This window comes from Felis catus, chromosome D3 (assembly GCF_018350175.1).
Source record: "Felis catus isolate Fca126 chromosome D3, F.catus_Fca126_mat1.0, whole genome shotgun sequence".
NCBI classification, from domain to species: Eukaryota; Metazoa; Chordata; class Mammalia; order Carnivora; family Felidae; genus Felis; species Felis catus.
This window is the reverse complement of record NC_058379.1, coordinates 75,354,990-75,378,580: the sequence shown is the minus strand read 5'-3', so window position 1 is coordinate 75,378,580 and position 23,591 is coordinate 75,354,990. Positions and strand designations below refer to the sequence as shown.

The window sequence follows — 23,591 nt, the reverse complement described above, 5'->3', positions numbered from 1 at the left end:
TGATACTCAAATAAAGCAAAGCCCAGTCCTTTAGATTTACTTAATCACCAAGATCTTTTAATATTTAGCTACGTATAGGTGGCAATAAGAAAAACTAAAGTGTATAGTCTAGTTTTGTTAGGTAGAGCTCTGGACTGTTCTTAAAATACAGACATTTAATCAAATGAATGTCTCCGTAATAATCTCTTGTTGAAATTAATGAAGGATTTACCATCTATGTACGTTCTGTTTTCCCAATTTGAAATAATTAAGACCTGTTATTTTCACTGAAATCAAGGAAGTTTTTGATTCTTTGTAAATTAAGGTATTTCAATACATTATTTTTACCTTTAAACCGGCTTCCACCTCCACTGCCACAAGTAGGTTACAAAGCAAGAAAATTTGTATGTTACACCAAAATTTCAAGTCAATCAATTTCTCTTAGACAACATGTGATTCTTGCCATCTTATCCACAAAGTCCTAAGCAATATCATCTGAAAGAGTCATGCCCTGCCTTTTTTTGGCTTACGGCAAATGTTACTATGAAAGCAAGCTGTAGCTCTCAATGAATCCTAAAATCAGCAGCATCCCAAAATTGCCAACGCGGTCAAGACGCAACCGTACCTGCCATAATTTCAAACTGTAAGAACAAGCAAATTCTGCCTAGAACCTCAGAAACTGCCAAAGCAAGTGAGTCAAAACATAAAAGTAAAGTTTTGAATCAAAGGCAGCGTTGACTCCAAACATACAGAACGCTGGGACCCAAAAGTAAGTGGGAGTAGCAGGTATCCTTAGACCAAGTCCGATGGCAAAGGGATGAGGGCGAGCAGGTGGCACCTCAAAAATGAAACTGTAACAGACGTCAGTACCTTAGGCAAGAACAAACCAGAGAGGAGTACCGATAGGTCAGGAGAGACCGTGCTTACCCCCAAAGCAAGCACATTACCCAAAAGCACCGTCAGTAGCCACCCACCCATCATCACAAACCACCTCACTCCGTTTACATTGCCAGTGCGGGCAGGGAGGTCCCATCTCATGACCAAAGCCAGTGTCACCAAAAGCAAATGTCATACACCAGGCCAAGGAGCCCCAAAGACCCCAGGCAAGACCCCCGCTCCAGGCAAACGCGCCTAGCTATGGGCCTGAACCTGCAAGCTCTTGGCAAAGAACAGAACTTCCATCAGCAGCGCTCGAACTGCTGGCGCCGCCCACGTTCAGAACGGGCTGTGACCCTTGACCCCCGGCCGCCGACCTCCACGTCGCGGGCACATCCCACGCCGGGGGAACGTTCTCCCTGGGGTGGCTGGAAAGCCCCCTTACCTGTCACAGCTTCATCTCATGCCGCGATGTTGTCTGTCCCACCGCCCGCGGGTGCCGCAGCAAAGGCGGACAAGGCGAGAACGTTCTGTGGGGAGGATGTGGGGTGCTCAAATCAGCGTAGGCAAACCTTTGGGGACCGCAACCCGAGCCCAGCCGGCGTGTCCCCACCGAGGTTGCAAGGCGCCGTTGCCGCCGCCGCCACCGCCGCCGCTGCAGTAAATCAGCTGACACCCAACTGCCGTGACTTTCGCTGCAACTGTCGCAAAAATGAGGGGGAGGGAAACGATCATCATTTCCATACTTGCCTGGCCTAGGCTGGAGCCGGTGAAGCTGACCGCGTCACCATGGAGACCGAACGGAGGCTAGGGTTGTCGACTCTGGGCAAAGAGTGCGCGGCCGCCATTTTGGTCCTGGGAAGTCTGGTCTAGGCTCTCATCTCGCCTCCAATTCCCATGCTGGGAGGACCAAGATGGAGGGAAGAATGAAATGGCAAGTCTAGGTGTTCCCAGGCTGTCGCAAGTTTACTCTTCCGCCCCCGAGACTCGGTCCAGACACTTAAAGTGTTAGCTCTGGAATTTGGTTACTGTTTCCTTCTGACCTCGAACTCAGCTGTTGCCCACGACGCAGAGGGCCAGAGGAGGAACTCTGCTGCTCGGCTACGGAAGTCTGACCTTGTGCAACATTCCTGTAGAGGAGAGGGAATGAATGTACACCGTGTGGGCGGTTGAGCCTAGTGGAGCGTGAGATCTGCATTCACAGAGGCTTGTATTGGGATCCCGGGTGCTCCACTGCACACTCTTGATGTCATCTGGGACATGATGCTGCTTCTCTTTATTCTCCTCTATGTCCCCACATAAAAAAGTGGGCATAATAATCCCATGGGTGTCTAGGAGGTTAAGCGAGCTCAATAAATGTTAGTTTTGTATTATGTTTGCCTATCTTCCTCCCAAATATTTGTTGAATGAATGAACGGCAGCCAAGGGAAAAACTGGTGCAATGCTGGTGGCCAATGGTCAGTTATGTTAAAAGGACAGAAAAGATTTTCATTTCATAGCTTTGTTTTTTATTCATAATCTCACTAATGGATTTATAGGACAAGAATTCTATTGCAATCCTCAGAAGTAAAATGTATGTAGGAATCAGCTGGGGAGTTTGTCAAAATGAAGTTTCTGATTCAGTAGGTCTGAAGTGGGTTGCTAAGATCCCCCATTTCTAACGAACTCCCAGGTAACGAACGTCCTTTGCCGCTGGTCCTTGGACTGAACCTTGAACAGCGAAATCCTATTGGGATGGGTCTGAAGCAGGGGATTAGGGGATTAGAACAGGGCAGAAACAACTCCCTGAGACAGGAGCATTTCCTTGCTAATATATCAAAAGAGAGGTAGGAATTGGTTTGGTCAAAAGGCTTTCTGTCAGTTTATAATTCGTGCAAATGACAACCTTCCCCCCTTCCCTTCTTTCCAGTTTAGACAATCTCCTCCCTGCAACACATCGCAGACCCATCAGTGTTCTGGGGGGCATTCCCCCTCTTCCTTCACTAGGCCTTTTAGCATTCTTTAGGTCTTGGGTGTTGTTTCCTATATGCTGTTTATTTGTACAGACCAGCTCTGCTGCCACTAGGAGAAAAACTAAATCATAATGTTGACCAGGGAAGTCAATAGAACCCTTGAAAATCAGCAATTCTGAAATTGTCTTATACTGCAAATTGGGATTCTACAATTTTCCTCAACTTTATCTGCCTTCCAAACACATGGGGCAAGGGAAGAGCAGGGAAATTGTGTTAAACAGAAGAAATTAATTCCTTGGACAGCTGGTTCCATATACTCACTTCCTCTGTTGTGATGATGAATACATTTAAACTGTTAAGTTCATGATCTCCTTTACAAATTACAAGAACTATTTGGAAATATAGGAAGCACAGAATGGTTACCACGGGACAAGCTTAGACTTCATTAAAGCTTGTTTGGTTTGTAAAGGAAATCTATAAAACATCTCTCCTAGATAAAGCTGACTTTTATTCAACAAATATTAATTAAACTTTACAAAATTACTGTGTTTCAACTACCTTCCTAGGAATAAAAGGTCAATAGGAAGATTAGTGAGAAGCTTTCTGACTACTAACACTCTGGCCCCTCTCTGCCAAGTTTACAAAATGTATTGCCAAAGTCTATATATAAATAAATGCGTGTAATCTCCTGAGCTGCAGAACTAAAATAAAGATTCAAAAGGAATAAAATTCTTCTGGTTCAGAAAAATTCACACATTTTTATATGCACGTATATATGTTTTCCATGTGTAACCTTCCCGAAAGTTAAGATTTGTACCTTCAGTAAGCTGATCCTGAGTATATTTTTTTAATAAATAATTTATTCATTCCTGTCACCTGGAGGAATTATATAAAAATCTGAAAAGATTTGCACAACCAAAACATTCGGTTCAACATGTATTTATTGAACCTTAACTGAAAGCAGAGCCGAGAAAGCAAGAATTTGGCAAGTTCAGTTCTATAGAGGAAAGTAGGCTGTGCTTCCCACCAAGGCTCAGAAAATAAGGAATTCTCTCAAAATTGGAAAGCGTTTGGGCAGCTGGAAAGAATGGAAAATCCTCCCCCACCCAAGATATAAGCCTATAATATAGCACAGTATGAGAAATAAGGAGTACATAAGGAGTCGTGGAAAAAAGACGAGTTGCTTCTAGGTTGAGGTGAGGAAGGATAATCACATCAGATTCCACAGAGGTCTACAAAAGTGGATAGGATTTAGAATAGGAAGAATTGGGAAAGGAAAACAATTTTGTTGCTAGTTTTGAAATGAAAAACAACTGTGTGTATGCATGTAACATGAAAAGTAAAATATGAGTGTGAGTGTGTGTGTATAACATATATGAAATGTAAACCATGAATGTATAGAAACAGGTAGAATAAACAGAAAGTGAAATTGGAAATGAAGTACAGGGACAGCAAGGGGATGCGAAGGGAAACTGTGGTATTAAGACTTTGCTATTTCTGCCCTGTGAAGGACTCCTTCAATGGGTGATATTTGCCCTGGAACGCTCTCAGAGGTTGATATAGTCTTTCTCAGATTCAGCCTAAATTCAGTAATAAAAAATGACATGGGAAAAATAGAATAAGGTCAGATAAGGAGAGGCCTCAAATGCCCTTATGGGCTCTTGGGACTTTATTCCAAAGGAAATGAAAAGGTACTGAAGGTTTTTGATGGATACGTAGAGTGGTGTTTTTCCTAACAACATTACATTTGTGTTTATTGCTGTAAAACAAATTTCCACGAAATTAGTGGCTTCAAACAATGCACATTTATTGTCTCACAGTTTCCATGGGAAAGGTGTTCAGGCACAGCTTAACTGGGTCTTCTGCTTGTGATCACACAAGGCTACAGTTGAGAGGTCAGCCACACTGCAATCTCATCTGGAAGCCCCGCTTGGGAAGAATTTAAATCTGATTCATGTCCTTGTGGATAAATGACTAAGGACACGCAGGTCCTACAGGCCACCTACAGCTCCTTGCCACCTGAGCCTTACCAAAGGCCTTGCACTGCATGGCAGCTCACTTCTTCAAAGCCAGCAAAAAGGATCTCTCTAGTGTGTGTGCAAGAAAGTTGGAGTTACATACCTATAGATATGGATAGATATAGATAAATCTGTAGATAATAACCTAATGAAGGGAGTGACAGTCCTTCACTGTTGCCATATTCTCCTGATTAGAAGCAAGTCACAGATGTCACGTGTGCTCAGGGAGAGAGGATTGTACAGAGTGTGGCTCACTGGGCAGTTACTGTACGATGTGTTGGCCACAAAAATCAGCTGGCAGCAATGCATCATGGACACTGAGTGGGAAAGACAGACAGCTGCAAAGACAAATAAGAAGTTGTCATCACTGTTGTTTTAACCAAAAATGTACAGTTGTTACCAGAAATGAACCGTAAATGGAAACCACGGGGTAAGGGTCAAAAATTTCCACATGCCATGTTTTAAAGGTATGGGCTTTAAAAACAAAAACAAAAACTTAAGTATTACTCTGTCTTTAGAGCTTAGTAGCAATTACCCTATAACATACCAACACTTCCTGGACTTCCTAAGTTCCAAGTTAGTTCTTCAAAAGGCAAGGAAATTTGTTCCTCCACTTTATGAATTTTTGCCCAGTGGTCTAACAGTGGCTTCATTATTGTTGTCATTTCCAGGTTGTTTCATGTGTGCTATTATTTTTTCTCCTCTAGATTATAAATCTGTGGTTTGGTGTTCCCCGTAGGGACTAATACTTTGCTAATTCTGTCCTTTCCTTAGTGGACCCATTTGCCTAAAAGTCATGTCATGGTTGGGGGCTTCATGTTACTACTGGGGGCCCTCCCACTTTATCATGTTGCAGCAGAATAATTTAGTAAGTGTTCTTTTTTTAAAAAAGTTTTATTTATTTATTTTTGAGGGAGTGCAGGAAGGGCAGAGAGAGGGAGACAGAGAATCTAAAGGAGGCTCTGCACTGTCAGCACAGAGCCCAATGCAGGGCTCTAACTCACGAACCATGAGATCATGACCTGATCTGAAGTCATATGCTTAACTGACTGAGCCACCCAGGTGCCCCAAGTGAGTGAGGAAGCGTTCTTTGCATGGTTTTGCGTGATCCTCTTTTACAGCTCCCCTTTGCACTTTCTTACATGACACAAAAGTCAATTGGTGAGACTTCTCTTTTTCTCCTATCTCATGACTTCTGCTAAATCAATTTCTTCTAAGTCACAGGATGTCTTTTTCTAGAAATATCTCCATTTGCTCCATACTTACACCTTCTAGGAAGGAGTGAAGGTGTTAAGGTTGGGGGTGCTTGAGCTCCTCACAAATAAGGGCTTGGGGACCCCTCACGAACCCAGCAGGATCAGCAAGGGGAAATCAGGATAGTAAAGAAGGAGGTGATGACTGACCTGTAGCTTTGTCACGTCCTGCAGCAACAAGGGCTGTAGTCTGTTCTACTAACTTCTCTCTTCTTTTCCCTGTCAGGATGAGAGGACCACAAGAGCCCTGGAAGGGTTGTTCCCCAAACCTGTGGGAAAAAGTGGATCCATGTGTCACAAAGAGTGGACCGTGGCAGACACCAAGATGCACTGTTCAGACTCTCCTTCTGGGAAAATCCACTTCCCAGCTGCATGGAGAAGGTTTGCTTCCTGCTCCTGCTGTTAGCTTCTTCAAGGTCTCCTCAGCTTTTCAGTGGGGGTACCTATTCTTGGGGCCGCATTGGCAAATATCTGAGCACGGCAAAGTTAGCCAAGAGCACACTCTTCCTGGGTGGGGACTCCCCAGTCAACGATTAGCAAGAAAGTGGACCCTCCTTCTCATCTCACTCTACCATCTTCTCCCTCTTCCTCTACTTTGACTACTGCTACTTCTCTTTGACTCCTGCTGCTGCTGTTGAAATTTTCTGTCCATTTGAATTGTTTCAAATAAAAATTCACAAAAAAAGAAATAAAGTTGTAATAAAAAAGAGTTAAGAGACAGATATCAACTAACGCAATGTATGTACCTTTTCTTGATATTGATTCAAGTGAGCCATAAATTAAGAGAAAATGGGGAATTTTAACATTGAGTGGATATTTGATGATATTAAGGAAGCACTGTTAACATTTAAGTGTGATAATGGTATTTTGGTTATGATTTTTATTTATTTTTTAAAAAAATGTTTATTTTTGAGAGAGAGAGAGAGAGAGAGAGCGCACACATGAGAGCGAGGGAGGGGCAGAAAGAGAGGGAGACAGAGGATCCAAAGCGGGCTCTGCACTGACAGCAGAGAGCATGATGCGGGCTTGAACTCACAAACTGTGAGACCATGACCTGAGGTGAAATCGGATGCTTAACCTACTGAGACACCTAGATGCCCCGCATGTGATTTTTTAAAGGAATTCTTATCTTCTAGAGAGGTAGGCTAACATAATACAGATGAAATTATATGATACCTGGCATTTGCTCCACAATAATCTGGGTGGAGGGGGCAGTGGCTATGAGCACTTTAACTTAATTTCTATTTTCATAAAATATTAATTTCTTTTGCGTGTCTTAAATATCTTAAATATAATTTGCCATGGTGGAAAGCGTCATTTACTCAACATCCAGTGGCACTGGGCACTGTGCTGAGCCGGCCATGCAGATAGCACAAAGACTGGGTTCTGTGGTCAGATTGCTCACGGTCTGGCAGGGAGACAGCTTACATCCACCACGAGTGCCATGCAATGTGAGAAGTGCTATGCTTTGGTACTTTCTACCAGTTGGATCTGATCCTCCTACCTTCTTCTGATTCTAGTATGCTGAATTTTGGTGGGAAATATTGTGTAAATAGCCACTCCCTTATGTTTTATTTTCATTGACTGTCTTCAGTGTGTGGCCCTCGGAGGTACTGAGAGTATGCACATATTGCCACTCAAGCATGGACTGATTGATGAGGATGTGTGTGTTTGGTGTATGTGTTTGCTCAAGGGCATAACTGAGAAAGGCCTTTGAATACAGCAAAAGTCTTTATTGGGGACATTTCTTCCTGACTTGTACATTCTAGCCAGACAATATCTACTATACTACCACAAGCCAAAAAAAGAACTCTCTTTATGAGTGACTAAGTGAACACATAGTTATATGTAGCCATGTGTAGTTTTGTAGTTTCAAAGAGTTAATTCTAACCTCCAACTCACTATTTAAAACAATTAAAATATGGATTTTTATTCAGAGGCTTAAGTGATAGAAATATTTGTCTGGCCTTCTTAATAGCAACTCTGTGCAGTTTAATGACTTCTGAACCTCAGATATAAATTTCAGAATAAAAAAACTATTTTACATTTCTGGGAAATACCCATAACTGACTCTCAGAATTGCTAGCAACTTTCTTCAGTATGTTCCAGGAGGAGATTTATGACAGTGATAGGTCACTTTGTGACTTCCTAGAAAACTCACTCCTGCAAGACACTGCCTAGTGTCCAAAACTAAGGAATATAGTGTTGGTGGGACAAACGTCTGGGGACTTAACAGCATTACTGAAAGAAGCATTTGATATCCACGGGGAAATCATACTCCTTTGACTGAAAGACACTGCGCCACCTAGGGACAGCCATGGGAAATGGTATTCAATTTTCAGATTCAATAGACTGCAACCTAGAGTTTGGAAATGAAGAAGAACGTTCTTTCTATTTAACATTTATATTACATACATTACATATTTTTCCCTCAAGAATTTAGGAATAAAACAAACTTACCTAAAATCATTTTTAAAATAAATTTCCCAGTTGATTAAAGAATTAAGCTGATATAAAATATTACAAGTTTTCTGTTTTTTCAGGAATTAGTTGCCAATAAACTATTACGCAGATGTTATTTTTATGCAGAATTTTTGGGTAGTTGTAACTTTGATAAGTTAATGGGGGAATTTCATATGGTTTATGGAATTCAATAAATCTGTATCCTTGGGCTTTTGCAAATACAAATTCAGTTATTTAAAGAGGTATATTATATCTCAGAGGAATTTATGAGGACTTCTTTTGTAGAATACAAGTTATTTCTTCATTATATTCTTGCTATTGATTTTCAAAAAAAATCAGAAAGTGGTATTTCCCCCACCTTTTTACAAGAGGACTACATTTAAAGAACAACTGACATCAGAGATCGTATGGTTTTTGCATAGTGCCTTGCCAACAAACACTCAAATACATATGAAACTGGAAAACTGTGTCTTTCTTTTCTATCATGAGAATACTTTTAAGTGATTAGGATCAAATTGGCTCAAAAAGGTGGATGGTGGATCAAATAAATCTAGAAGTTAAACTATAAAACTCTTAATAAAAACATAAGGGAAAGTCTTTATGGAAGGGAGAAGGGAAGAAGTAAAAACCCAGGGAGAAATGTCACACTGGTGCACCTAGGCAGATAGGTCCAGAGGCAGCTTCAAACAAAGGTCCCAATCCCTGAGGTAGTCACACGAAACAGAAAGGGCTAGACTTCAAGAGGGTATGGAAAGAGACAGGGCTCCTAGACGTCTACACTCCAAAGCCCCACTCCCACTCTAAACCCAGATATGTGGTACAATTTCTAAATCAGGCAGAGGAGGAGATGAGGTTGTTTTTGTTCTAGTTGGACACAGCAGGAGGGTGAGGATTCAGAGTCAAAATGAACTTGAGTTATATAACACAAAAGAACATTTCTTTTACTGCTGCATTTTGTGGACTAAGTCACACTCATATGCATTTTGCTTCCTAGCCATTCATTTATTCGATCAATACTTATTTTGTATCTACCACGTGAAAAGGGCTATGGGAGAGAGAAAGTCATGGATGACATATCTCCATCATATCTATTAAAATTTTTTTAATGCTTATTTATTTTTGAGAGAGAGAGAGAGAGAGAGAGAGAGAGAGAGAGAGAGAGAGAGAGAGATTGGAGGAGGCACAGATAGAGAGGGAGACACAGAATCCAAAGCAGGCTCCAGGCTCTGAGCTGTCAGCACAGAGCCTGAGGTGGGGCTCAAACTCACAAACTGAGATCATGGGCTGAGCCAAAGTTGGACGCTTAACCGACTGAGTCACCCAGGTGCCCCCTATCACATCTATTTTTAAATTCAGCAAAGCGAGCCCATGGCAGCTACAAGTCATGATAGAAAGCCTTCCTCCAGTGATAGACTGAGACTGATAAAAAATGGGTGAGTCTAAAGCAAACTATATTCTTGATGAGTTGAGAGAAAAGCCGGGAGTCATTTCTGTGAATGAAGATGTTTATGCATTTCCTTCTTAGGTTTATCTAGGTCTGAGTATTAGAACATATCCCTTTATAAAGCATCTTCTGCTCATTCCAGCTGGAAATGTTCTCTTCCTTTTCTTAACCACTATGGTATGTTATCTATAGTTCTACTATAGCACTTACCACATTTTACCTTATTTTTAGCTTTTGTAGAAGTGCCTTATCTCCCTTTTGATGTCCCTGGAAGAAAGGTGTTTCAAAGCATTATCACAGTACCTTGTGCATACCAAATGCATAGTAAATGGTACACGACAGGTAGCATCAAATAATGTTTCTCAAAATATGGACTCCTTGCCTCAGTTACCCTGGATGTCTGTTGAAATTCAGATTCCTGGGCCACGCACCAGCACTACTGAGTCAGAATCTCTGGGTGTGAAACTGGAAACTCACGTTTTAATGGGCTCGCTACCATTTGAGAACCATGGATTTCCTGATGTAACAATTACAGCAAGATGTGAGATGGCAAATAATAGGTTTTATCCTGACTCTGGTAGTGGGTGCTACTGAATGGAATTCTGAGGCTGAGGCTGGATAGACCCCGGGAAACGGTGTCATCTAATAGTGATGCCCACCAAGTAAGGGATGGGGTGGGAGGAGCTTACGTGCAGCATATTTGGCGTTTCTGAATATGTTAACCTCAGGAATGGAGAAAGCATATCATCCTCTTAAGAATAATCACAATTTGGGGGGCCTGGGTGGCTCAGTCGGTTAAGCGGCCGACTTCAGCTCAGGTCATGATCTCGCCGTCCGTGAGTTCAGGCACTGTGCTGACAGCTCAGAGCCTGGAACTTGCTTTGGATTCTGCGTCTTCCTCTCTCTCTGCCCCTCTCCCACTCACGCTCTGTCTCTGAAAAATGAATAAACCTTAAAAAAATTTTTTTAAAAAGAATAATTACAAGTGGGGCACCTGTCGTCGTGCCCAACAGTCAGTTGTGTCCAACTGTTGATTTTGGCTCAGGTCATGATCTCACAGTGCATGAGTTCGAGCCCCACGTAGGGTTCTGTGCTAACATCAGAGCCTGCTTAGGATTCTGTCTCTCCCTCTCTGCCCCTCCCCCACTCATGTTCTTTTCCTTTTTCTCTCAAATAAATGAACTTTTAGAAAAAAGAATAATCACAAGTCATCCTTGCAGAGGTTTAACGGTAATAAGTTTTTTCTAAAATTTTCATGGACATTCCAGAAAATGGGGTTTTCAGGGTAGTACATACAAATTTAGAAAAAAGAAACATTTTGGGGGGAAATTTCTTCTACCAAGAGCTTTTTTTTTCTCAATGATATTAACCATTACCTAAATTTGACAGGAGACCAGTTAACTGTGAACATTATTCTTGTTTTTAGGGCAGGGAAGAAACTTTGGCCTTTTTTGTAGCATTGTTGTGTAGCACTTTTTTTTTCTCCCAGCTGTGCTTTCTTTCTTATTGTGTATACTGTTTATAATTATTGAAGAGATTTAGAAAATACAGAGAAAAAAAGTCACTCAATAGAGCATCATCTTGCAATAACATCTGATGAAAGTTTCTATGTACACATATAGTCTGTTTCTATATAATGTTGGGTGTAATGTTTGAGGGCTAAGCAGCCTCACAACTGTATAACTGAATGAGTTACACACTTCTCTGAATGTTAGCCTTGTCATCAGAACAGAGACAATTGTGTTCCTGGCTTCAATTTCCACCCAAACCAATGACTCTCAAGTCTACAACTTTAGCCCACTTGTTTTCCTTTAGTTCCAGATGCAAGCTTCCTACCGTCTACTATGCCCCTTACCTAGATGTCATACAGGCATCTTAACCCAGTACAAAAAGCCACAAGATTGAAATATTTGCGCTATCCTAGACTACTTCCTCTGTCATCTCACTAAATTGGTCCAATTGGTCACGAAATCCTATGATTTTTGTCTGCTAATTGTTCCTCAAATATATCAAGTCTTCTTCATTTCCACTAAGGGTGCTCTCACAACTCACTTCCTGGGTTACCATAGTAACCTCCTAAATTGTCTCACTGCCTTCCATCCTCCTCACTGCTACCTCGGGACTTTTTCTAAAGACACCTTTTTTGGGTAATAATAATAATAAAAAAATGCCCTCCAGTGATTACTTCATTGCATTCATGTTAAAATACAAATTCCTTAGCTAGGCATGATCAGACCTCCACTTTGCTCTTCAATTTCATCATCCAGCGAAATTCAAAAGCAAATCATTTGTCACCTACTCTGACACTTAAAAGAACACGCTGATGTTAGCCTACCTTAACTTAAATGCTGATTTGACTTCCTATGAGGTGTGTGAACTAGGGGAAATTAGTCTACCCATGAAATAATAGAACCTACTTCACAGGTTGTTGGGAGGATTAAATGAGCTAAAATACACAAAGAGCACGTATCTTGTCTAGCGAGTAATTTGCCAGCTATTAGCTATTATTATCAGCCCCCCTAAACCACAAATCTGCACTGCTGGTTCTTCTGCCGGTGGTACACCGTCACCTCTCACCACCCGGCTATCTTCCATCAAGATTCAGTTCAGGGGCCACAACTTCCAGCAAGTTTACCCCGTCCCATCCTCTTGTCCCATTTGTCCCAACGTTTCCTTTGCAAATTTGTTATTGTTAACTATTGCTGGTGTCTATCACAAGACTGTGTTTCTAGAAGGATGGATGGTGCTTTCATTTTTTTAGGCGCAGCTTAAAGACAGGTGCATGACAGTTTGTGGATGACTAAACAGAGAGCACCCTTGTGTCACGAGAGCCGTAAATCAATGTACCTAAAGCCTATTTTGTCTAGTGTGGCGATTTGCCTGGAATGTGAGACAAAGTATTTCCTCAAGCACTTCTGGGGAGAGGAGGCTTAAAACCTTAGCCACTGAACCTACTTTTCTCACCCCGAGAAACTCGGTAGAAGCCTGGGTCTCGGAACCGCGGAGGGATGACGCGAACTTAAAACGCACTGCACATCTCAGCTTGTGACTGCTGCTCTTCCGCGCCTGCGCGGCTCTGGACAGCCTGGGTCTGGCTCCTCAGCCGAGGGCGGGGCCAGGGGTCGCGTTTTAGGATTGGGCGCTGGGAGCCAAAACGGACGGCGCGGAAATGACGCCTACGTGCGCAAGCGCCGGCGGCCCTGCCGCGCGGTGGCTGCTGGGTGCCGTACGCCTTTCCTTCCCTCGCCTCTCCCCTCCCCCCTTCCCGTCCCCACCCCCCCACCCCGGCCGCTCTGCTCCCTGGCGTGACTCGGCACTGAGAGTCCCGGGGAAGACGCCGCGGTCGCCACCTCCTGTGATCAGGCCTCGGCCTTCCTGAGCCTCCCGCTCTTCCTCTCCCGGGTCGCCTTCTTCAGTTTTGAAGCCGGTGGCGTCGCGGCCGCCCTGCCGGGCTGAGAATGGTGGGAGTGAAGCCGGTCGGGAGCGACCCGGATTTCCAGCCGGAGCTGAGCGGCGCGGGCTCCAGACTCGCCGTGGTCAAGTTCACCATGCGAGGGTGAGGCCGGGCGCGAGGCCTGTGGGCCCCGCGTGTGCGTGCCTGCTTTCCCTTCACTTTTTTTCCGGGTCCCGACTCCTTGCCGTCTGCTGCTCCGGAATGTCCCGCGCTGGCCGCAGCCCCAGGCCGCTGCCCAGTTAGGCCTCAGCTCCCCTGTTTGTGCGCAAGGGAGTCTCTGGAGGGCACGGAGGCCTGGCCAACCGCGAATTCCAGCCCGGGAGATCTACACCCGTCCCTTCTGAATCCTCGGATGAGGCCACTTGGGGTGGCCCACTTCTGTTCCTTCTAGTCTGTGGGAGTCTTCCTGCAGCCTCTCCTGCTTTTGCCTGTTCCATTCCTTCCGGGGAGCCAGCTGTCACTTGCACCTTAGAAAACCTAAAATCTTAATTTTCCGAACACTTTGGCTTTCTTCACTGATTGCATTTCTGTAGAACCTTTAGAAACTTCAGTTGGGGCTATCCAACTAATCCACGTAGTGCTCATTTAATGCGTTTTAAATTAATGTTGAGTCCGGTGCTTTTTACTTTTCTTAATGGCCTTGTTACTCGTTTGGTTAGTAACTTTGTAACTTAGCCTCCCTTATGTATGCGGCTGCATCCGATCACAGAAATTACAGTGGGTATATATGCAGTGCAGGTATCCAGACATCTGGGTTTGGCCATATAGACTCCATTTTTGACTTGATGGTTTAACAGGACAGAGATGTCGACTTTGGTAAATCTCAACATGATTTTTTGGTCGCAGAGCTGGTGGATTTTCCATTTTGAGTGTGCAGTGTACCTGGTGTGAGAGTGACATGTTGGAAGTAGGCCTTTGGAACCAAGATTTCAGCCAGGGTGTGTATTTACTGGCCTCCCTTTGTGTATGTTAGTGCCTTCTAAGAACTAGTGGTCTCCATTTGACTTACCTTGACCCCCTAGCCTCCGAGTTATTTACATTTACCCTGAGCTGGAGAAATTTACTTGCAGGTATTACTGTTTATGTAACCCATTGAATTGTCCAGGTAACTATATAAACATAAGGCAGTATTTTGAGGGTAAAAAGTGATTCGTGGTTATTGAACATGATTCAGTAAATGTTGAGTATATAAGTGGTGGCATTAGGATTAGATAGTTTTAGGGCTTGGGTGGATGCAGATAGAGATGATAACAATTAAAGACTTATTCCTGGATCATTCTGTCTTATACAGAAGTGAAAAGGCAGAGTATATTGGATTTTATAGGGTGGCCGAGAGTACCAATTTGACATGTAGACTTTCACGTTTATTAAATTGGAGAAGATAAAAGATTTCGTTATAAAGACATGTGTAAAAGGAATGTCAAAATTCTATAAATATATCTTCTCAGCTTTAGCAATTTTGCAATGTCTGTATTCTTTTTTTTTTTTTTAATGTTTATTTTTGAGAGAGATCGCACATGAGTGGGGGAGGCACAGAGAGAGAGAGGGAGATACAGAGTCCGAAGCAGGCTCCAGGCTCTGAGCTGTCAGCACAGAGCCCGACACGGGGCTCGAACCCACTAACCAAAACGTGAGATCATGACCTGAGCCGAAGTTGGGTGCTCAACTGACTGAGCCACCCAGGCGCCCCTGCAATGTCTATATTCTTAATATGGGGAATACATACCACATACTAAGTACATTTACTAAGTGCCTAGGCCAGAGTTGGAAAAGGGAAGAGATGATTTTAACAATGAATCTCATTTTTAGTTCACTTTCCTAATTCTAGTCTGTAGGAATGTATAGACTTTTGTCCCTCAATGAAATACTCTCTTTTCCCCTTACCATAGCAGAAGAGATGACAGACAGTGATAAATAATTAGTTGAAGTGAGAAAAGTGGGGAAACATTGCTATTAAAGGAAACACTTCCATTAACAATGAGGTTTCATATAACCATAAACAACTGCAGACATCGATTGGCAAAGCTCTGTGTTAATTTTTAAAAAGGTATTTTGATGCAATGAGAATTTAATTTTTTATGGTAAAAACTGAGAACAAAAGTTTGAATTTAGAAAGCTTTTAAGTTCCAAAGCATATTTAGGTAATTTATAAATCTGTTAAGATTGTATTTGCCTTAAAGTTCTGTAATATTTTGGCTGTTAATGTGTTCCTCCACAAACTGTATGTGATTGTGACCTCAGACTTTCATAACTCAGCATCGGTATTAGACCCTCAAAATAACTGTATCCAGTAGATCAATAGATCATGTAGGAAACCTCTTAGATCAAAGTTAATGTCCCATGTTAGGCCAAGAACATAGTTTTCTCTATCACCTATTTCTTTATTTCTTTTCCAACCCTACTTTTAAGCCTTATTCCGTTTTCTTTACTTCCATGTTATATCTAACATTAATTTTACTAAAATGTTATATAGATTGTCACTGTTTTGCTTAAAAATCTTCAGTGGCTCTCCAGTATTTCAGTGTTTTTAATTGCAATAAAATATATGTAACATAAAATTGACCATTTTAGCCATTTTTAAATGTACAGTTCAGTGACATTAAGTACATTCACAATGTTGTACCACCATCACCACTATTTCCTAGAATCTTTTCATTATCTCAGATAGAAACATTAACCAATAACTTTACCCATGAAGCGGTAACTCCCAATACCCCCAGTCCCCCACCCTGGTAACATCTGTCTGTTTCTATGAATTTGCCTGTTTTTGCTATCTCACGTAAGTGGAGTCATATAACATTTATCCTTTGGTTTCCGGCTTATTTCCCTTAGCATAATGTTTTCAGGGTTCATCCATATTGTAGTATGTATCAGAATTTCCTTTTTAAAGTTAAAAATTTCATCGTATGCATATACTATATATTGTTTATTCATCTGTTGATGGACACTTGGGTTGTTTCCACTTTTTGGTTATTGTGAGTAATACTGCTTACCGACATTGGTGTGCAAGGATGTCTTTGAGTCCCTGCTTTCAAAAGTCTTTGGGGTATATACCTAGGAGTAGAATTCGGTTGCACCAAATAGCCATCCTAAATGGGTGTGAAGTGGTCTGGTGGTTTTGGTTTGTAATTCCTTAATGGCTAATGATGTTGAGCATTTTTTCATGTGCTTATTGGTCATTTATTTTCTTTAGAGAAATGCTGATTCCAGCCCTTTACTGATTTTGAATTAGACTGTTTGGGTTTTTGTTCTTGAATTATAGTTCGTTCGTTCTTTCTTTCTTTCTTTTTTTTTGGTAAGATTTTATTTTTAAGTAATTTTTACACCCATCGTAGGACTTGAACTCACAACACTGACCTCAGAAGTTGCACACTCTACCAACTGAGCCAGCCAGATGCCCCTATAGGAGTTCTTTATATACTTGGGGTATCAATTCCTTATCTGATAAATGGTTTATAAATATTTTCTCCCATTGGTTGCCTTTCACTTTCTTGATAGTGTCCTTTGATGCACAAAAGTTTTTACGTCTTAATGGAGTCCAGTTTATATATATTTTCTATTGTTGCTTGTGCTTTTGATGTCATATCCCACACATCATTGTCAAATCCAGTGTCATGAAGATTTGCCCCTATGTTTTCATCCAGGAATTTTGTAATTTTAGTTTTTAAATTCTTTTACCCATTTTGAGTTAATTTTTGTATATGGTGTAAAAGTCCACTTTCATTCTTTTCTATGTCGCTATCCAGTTTTCCCAGCACCATTTGTTGAAAAAACTGTTTTTTCCCCAGTGAATAGTCTTGGCACCCTTCTCCAGTGTTGTTGTTTTTTTTAAATAATTAAAATAGCCAACATTTACATATTATTTCTTTTGTAAGAGACTTATTTAAGAACTTATATTGACTTATTCAGTCCTCAAAATAATCTTTGAAATTATCCCCATTTTACACATGAGGATGTTGAGCCACAGGTTGAATAATTTAAGGTCCCATTGCTGAATGCACTGCAGGAAGTGTAAAGTGTTGTCCTTGTTTTTCCCAGCCTAAATAGAAAGGAAATGCAGGTTCATCCCTGTATTGCACACAACCTGACCTTTTTTTTTTTTTTTTTTTTAAATATTGCCTTGAATTATTTAGCCACAGCACTGCTTGCAAACTAATCTTATGACCTAGGACATTTCAGTTCATTCTGTGATATTCTTTCCCCACCTGTAACATGGGGATGTTAACACGTAACCTAACAGCATTGTTTAGAGTATAAAATTATATATATGAATTATATACTGTGGTGATGTGTTTTTGTAACTGTTATTTCCATACTGTTACTCTTTAAATATACATTTAATGGTTATAAACAGTGCCAGTTTTGTTGTTATCACTAGTGGGTAAGCCCCAATGCCAAAAGAATATGCATTTTCTTTCCCATAAAACTCAGTGTGAATGATTTTTATTTTAAATTGAAGTATACTTGGCATACAATATTATATTAGTTTCAGGTGTACAGCATAATGATTTGATGGTTATACGCTTTACAAAATGCTCACCACGGTAAATATAGTCACCATCTTCCACCATACAAAGTTACTACAGTGTTATCCGTATGCCGTACTTTATATCCCCATGACTTTTTTATAACTGGAAGTTTGTACTTCTTGATCTGTTTACCTATCCCCTCCCCACCACCACCGTTTGTTTTCAGTATTTATGTGTCTTTCTGGTTTTTTCGTTTGTGTGTTTGTTTCTGTTCCAACTTTTTATTTAAACTCAAGTTAGTTAACATACAGTGTAGTGTTGGTTTCAGGAGAATTTAGTGATTCATCAGTTACATATAACAGCCAGTACTCATCACAACAAGTGCCCTCCTTAATGTCCATCACCCAATTAGCCTATCTCCCCACATACCTCCACTCCAGCCTTCCTGTTTATTCTCTGTAGTGAAGAGTCTGTTATGGTTTGCCTCACTCTCTGTTTTTATCTTATTCTACTTTTCCTTCCCTTCCACTGTGTTCATCTGTTTTGTTTCTTCCACATATTTGTCTTTCACAGACTGACTTTGCTTAACGTAGTACACTCTAGTTCCATCCAGGTCGTTACAAATGGCAAACTTTCACTATTTTTGATGGCTGTGTAATGTTCCATTTTGTGTGTGTTTATGTGTGTACAACACACCTTTTTTACCCATCAGTTGATGGACATTTGGGCTCTTTCCACAATTTGGCTATTGGTGATAGTGCTGCTGTAAACATTGGGATGCATGTGCCCCTTTAAATCAGTATTTTTGTATCCTTTGGATAAAATAAATACCAAGTAGTGCAATTGCTGTGTTGTGTGTGTGTTTTTTAGATTCCACGTGCAAGTGAAATTATATGGAGTATGAATGATTTTTATCTTGAATTCATGAATGTATCACTTTTACAGATGTGTTTACCGTCTGTTCAGTTTTGTTAAAGCAAGTCCTACTTTGTTGTTGGTTAGGTGTTACTATTACCATCCAAGAATAGTGTTAGTGTAGGTTAGAATGTTGAATTCTAATGGTTATGGTAGCTTGTCCAACTAATACATTATAGATATAGATAACATTAATTATATGGTTCAAAATTGCTATAGACTGAATTACAAAGATAGCAGGCCCAGCAGTCCATAGGGACCAGGCAGATAACGAGAGATAACTAGGACATGGTGAGGTCTCAAAGAACATACAGAGAATTTTTCTTAAAAGCAAACTTTTTAATTCAAGTATAACATGCATCCAAAATGTACACAAATCATTTGTGTATACTTTGATAAATTTTCAGAGTGGTTACACTTGTAACTAACGTGTAGATCAAGAATGCCAGCACGGTAGACCACCCCTGCCCCATGCCTGCTTTCTTCTTGTTCTTGAATTCCTTTTTTTTTTTTCTTGAGAGAGAGAGGGAGAGAGAGGGAGACCGAGGATCCAAAGCAGGCTTTGCGCTGAGTGGAGAACCCGATGCTTGGCTTGAACTCACGAGCTGTGAGATCATGACCTGAGTCAAAGTCAGCTGCTTAACCAACCGAGCCACCCAGGCTCCCTTCCTTGTTCTTGAGTTCTAACACTGTAAATTAGTTTTGCCTGGATTTGAACTTTATAAAATGGTATGTGTCTGGATTTTTTTTAAAAAGAGCATATTCATTTTAATCTTGGCAGTTAATTGAGAAATACAGAAAGCAGTGTTTAAGCCGCTGTTTTGGGGTATTTGGAACAGCAGTTAAGAGTTGGGATTTGTAATCAAATTCTAGCACTGTACTGCATTGTTCTTGACTTTCAAATGAGAAATGTAGGGTTTAAATGAGTTTAAGGGTTTTGTAAATTGTATAACATATAGTAAATGCTCAGTGAATGCTAGCCATTTTGTGTTATTTTTTTTTTCAACGTTTATTTATTTTGGGGACAGAGAGAGACAGAGCATGAACGGGGGAGGGGCAGAGAGAGAGGGAGACACAGAATCGGAAACAGGCTCCAGGCTCTGAGCCATCAGCCCAGAGCCTGACGCGGGGCTCGAACTCCTGGACCGCGAGATCGTGACCTGGCTGAAGTCAGACGCTTAACCGACTGCGCCACCCAGGCGCCCCGCATTTTGTGTTATTAATAGGACCAGTTATGATTATGTCTGCCCTAATTAAAATATAATTAATCTAGACATTACCTACTTTAAGGTTGTGCCCTACAGAAAAAATAGACTTTTAAAATATCTCTACAGAAAGCACATACATTTTCTTGCCATTATGTCAGCAATGTGTTTACACATGTTACTGCTCAAGGTAGAGCACTGACTAGCAAACAGGGAAGGACAGCAAGTTCATGAAGTAGAATTTGTTTATATAATGACTGTGAACAAAAATCATACTTAGAACCTAGCTTGGTGCTTTCAAAGAAAGCTGATCTTGGATTGGTTAGGAGTTAACCGTTCTGTTGTGGCCCTTTCGTTTACTAGAGTGTCTGATCTTGGGCAAGTGATTTAACTTTTCTGGTCTTCATTTCTCACTTACCAAATAATTGTGTTAAGTGAGGTCAGTTTTAAAGTTTGAGTTTTCTGGGTTTGGTTCTTTATGTATTGCAAAAAGCTGGAGAGTTGTCTGCTTTGTTTTTTCTCAAAAAGCATAAGTCAGAATCCTTACATATCCATTTTACATGTTTAACAGATAAGCTTCCTGTCAAAGAGAAGTAGCAAAAGAATGCTTTTTTTTTTTTTTTTTTTTTTTTTTTAAATGTGTGGACTAGATGATCTCTGGTCTCTTTTACAAGTTCAGAGGCTCTGTGGTTATATACTATTTAAGGGCTGAGAAACAAGACTGCACAGGAGGAAAAAAGGAAGATCCTGAAATTCAGGCATATGTGGGGCATAATATTTTGGATATCACAAAGGTCCTGGAAAATCTAGTCCCTTCCCATTTTATACGGGGAAATCAGGTGACTTGTTCTGAGCTCAGCTAATAATAGAAATTTATACTCTTAAGTGCTGATATTAAGCAGGCAAACATCTTACTTAAAATAACTGATCAATTCATTTGGATGATTATGTTGTGAAAGTATCCCACTGTATTTATTTGTGCTTCTGTGTTCTGTGACTTATTTTCATTTTTGACTAAAGTTACAACCTGTGATGGCTAACTAAAATTAAACAGGGGATCTAGATAAGGTTAAATTTTGAAAGGGAACACTTAATCTTAGTACAGTCATTTTAGCCAGAAGTGTTTTTTGTTTTTGTTTTTGTTTCTGTTTGTTTAACACCAACCGGTTAACTCCTACGTGACTGGTGAATAGCGTGATGACGTCAGTATAATGAGCAAGTCCTGTTGGTTCGCATTCTGTTTTTCCTAGGTAGTGAAGAGCAGAAATAGAAATAGAATCTTTAGCAGGAAAGAGAAAAGCCCTCAGCTATGCAGGCAAGCTCCCTTGCAAGTTTATTTTAATGACGTTAAAGTTAATAAAACACACGCACTTGCACCCGGCACTTGTTCCCCGAGGGTTCGTTCTCAGGGCTGCGCTTCCTCTGTGCAGCCTCACTGCTTCAGAGCTTCACTTCCACCTGGATCGTCATGGCACTTACAGTCCATCGGTTTTATTCATTTTAAATATTCCCTGAGGTATCCTCTAGGTCTGAGCCACCTGCCTGGCTGTCCAAGTATTTCCTCAGAACGTTATTGTTTTTTTTTTTCTTGGGGATATGTTTACAAAGTTGCATGGGTTTACATGGCTTGCCTCGATCTTATTTTTCCCATAAGTCGTCTTATTTTGAATGCATGCTTGTGCAGAAGGGAGATTTCTTTTAAGAATGAATATATTGTGGTATAGCATAAATCACTGTGCTTCATTTGGGAAACCTGTTTAAATGCAATTAATGTTAAATTCTGTAATCTCAAGTTATTTAATATTTTAAGATCAAATACCTGTTCATCCTAAAAAAACAAAAATGCAGAAGTATGAATAATTTTAAAAAGTTTCCTCTAAATTTTCTCTCTTCCTTTTCCAGTCCCACTTTGCATAAGTAATTAACTGATTATTGTGTGATGCACCTAATGTGTGTATACACTTTTTTTTCATGTGGTAATAGAGAATTTTATCATGAGACTTAGTTTTATTTTAAACAGTATAAATTTACAAATTATCCTTATCGTCTGGTATGAATGTGTCATAACATTTGAAACTATTTTTGTTGATTGCCACGTAGATTATTTCTAATTTTTTACTATTAATAACATTGCATTGAACTTTGTATACATATTGTGAAACTGAGTTAAGTCTTAAGGTAGGATTGATGTATAGAAGTAAGATTGTTGAATCTTGGGTTGTGTTCATTTAAAATTGACAGAGTGATTAATGGCTCTTCAAAAAGGATTTAACAATTTGTACTCCCATCCATAATGTTTAAGACTTATTGATAACTAGAAGTATTTTGCTAAACCAAACATAGGCTTAGTGCTATAAATGTTTGTTTCTTTATAATTTGGTCTCCGGGCCTATTTGAGGATTGTTAGATACAAAAACCTACTTTCAGAAGCACCAAGTTTAATATTTAAGAAGTTAATTCGTTATTAGCTTTTTGGTGTGAGGTTTATAGATGGCACAGGATGAAAATACTGATTAAAATGTTAACAATGGAGAGACAGTCACAGCTTGGGCATGAACATTTGTGCTTCAGAATTTGCTTTTCCTTGTGTTCTTATCTGCTATTGCTATGATTTTTGTCTGAACTTCTATTGAGATGTAACAGTGTGTAATTATAAGTGTGTAGCCTGTTGAATTTTCACAAACTGAACACACACGCTCATGTAATCAGGTTCCAGACAAATAGAATAATATAACTAGCTTTTTGAAATCTCTTGCATATCCCCATCCTGTCATTAACTCTCAAGGTAACCTATGTCCTGATTTGTAGTACCATTGACTTGTTTTGCCTGTATTTGAACCATACATAAATGGAATCATATAATGTATTACTTTTCTCAGTTTTATTTGTGAGGTTAATCCATGTTTTGCATGAAGTTTTACACCAGTCATTTTCATTGTTGTATAGTATTCCACTGTATGAGCAACTGCAGTTAATATACTCATTCTGTGTTGATAGGACTTTGAATAGTCTCCTCTCTTGGTTATAAGAAGTGTTACTACTATCAGTATTTTTTCAAATGCCCTAAAGCAAACATATGTAGACACTTCTGTTGGTTATATAACTCAGAAATGCTGACAGGTAGGCGCAAATCTTGGTTTAGTAGATACTGCCAGGTTCTTTTCTTTTCCCCTAAAGAGGTGATACCATTTTGCATGGTCACTAACAGTTCAGTTGATCCACATTCTTGACTATAGTTTATTCTTTTTTGTTTTAGCTATTTTGATGGAAGTAGTTTTAATTTTCCTTTCCCTGGTTTCCCTGGTGACTAATGAAGTGAGGTATCTTTTCATATTTACTGACTGTTATGAAGATAACCTCATTTGTCAAGTACCACCTTAAGAGTTTACCCATTTTTCTTTTGAGTGTCAGTCTTGTTCTTATTGATTTGTAGGAATTCTTTACATATTAGCAGTCTAAGTCCTTTGATATGTTTCACAGATATTTTTTACCACTCTGTGGGGACTTGGTATGTTAATGAAGAAAAGGTCTTAGTATTTTCAAATTTATCAAGTATATTACAA

The 23,591-nt window shown here is 40.3% G+C and overlaps 2 protein-coding genes and 1 long non-coding RNA gene across 15 annotated transcripts in view; 1 reads left to right on the top strand and 2 right to left on the bottom strand.

Annotated features, from left to right (window-relative positions):
* Window positions 1-1,736, bottom strand: part of WDR7 (WD repeat domain 7) — a 354,920-nt gene extending 353,184 nt beyond the window's left edge. For 6 of the 8 annotated variants that reach the window (XM_045042403.1, XM_006938939.4, XM_019815335.3 and 3 more), the window contains exon 1: window positions 1,301-1,438. The gene's annotated coding sequence lies outside the window, so the exon portion shown is untranslated. Of the gene's footprint in view, window positions 1-1,300; window positions 1,439-1,605 lie in introns of those variants that run through there. The other 2 variants (XM_045042404.1, XM_019815331.3) reach the window with 2 other exon arrangements.
* A 2,857-nt stretch (window positions 1,737-4,593) lies between these two features.
* Window positions 4,594-13,154, bottom strand: LOC111557338. 2 transcript variants are annotated; one of them, XR_002737360.2, is made up of 3 exons: window positions 12,950-13,154; window positions 6,229-6,347; window positions 4,594-5,163 (listed from the first exon to the last, which is right to left on the bottom strand). It is a non-coding gene; the product is annotated as an uncharacterized LOC111557338 (long non-coding RNA). The 2 variants fall into 2 exon arrangements; XR_002737359.2 differs by having other exon boundaries at window positions 12,941-13,151.
* An 88-nt stretch (window positions 13,155-13,242) lies between these two features.
* TXNL1 (thioredoxin like 1) overlaps window positions 13,243-23,591 on the top strand; it is a 33,585-nt gene continuing 23,236 nt past the window's right edge. For 4 of the 5 annotated variants that reach the window (XM_011288157.4, XM_011288159.4, XM_045042407.1 and 1 more), the window contains exon 1: window positions 13,243-13,541. In XM_011288157.4, the coding sequence (XP_011286459.1) occupies window positions 13,444-13,541 (98 nt within the window). In that variant the 5' untranslated portion in view covers window positions 13,243-13,443. The remainder of the gene's footprint in view (window positions 13,542-23,591) is intronic. The other variant, XM_011288158.4, reaches the window with a different exon arrangement.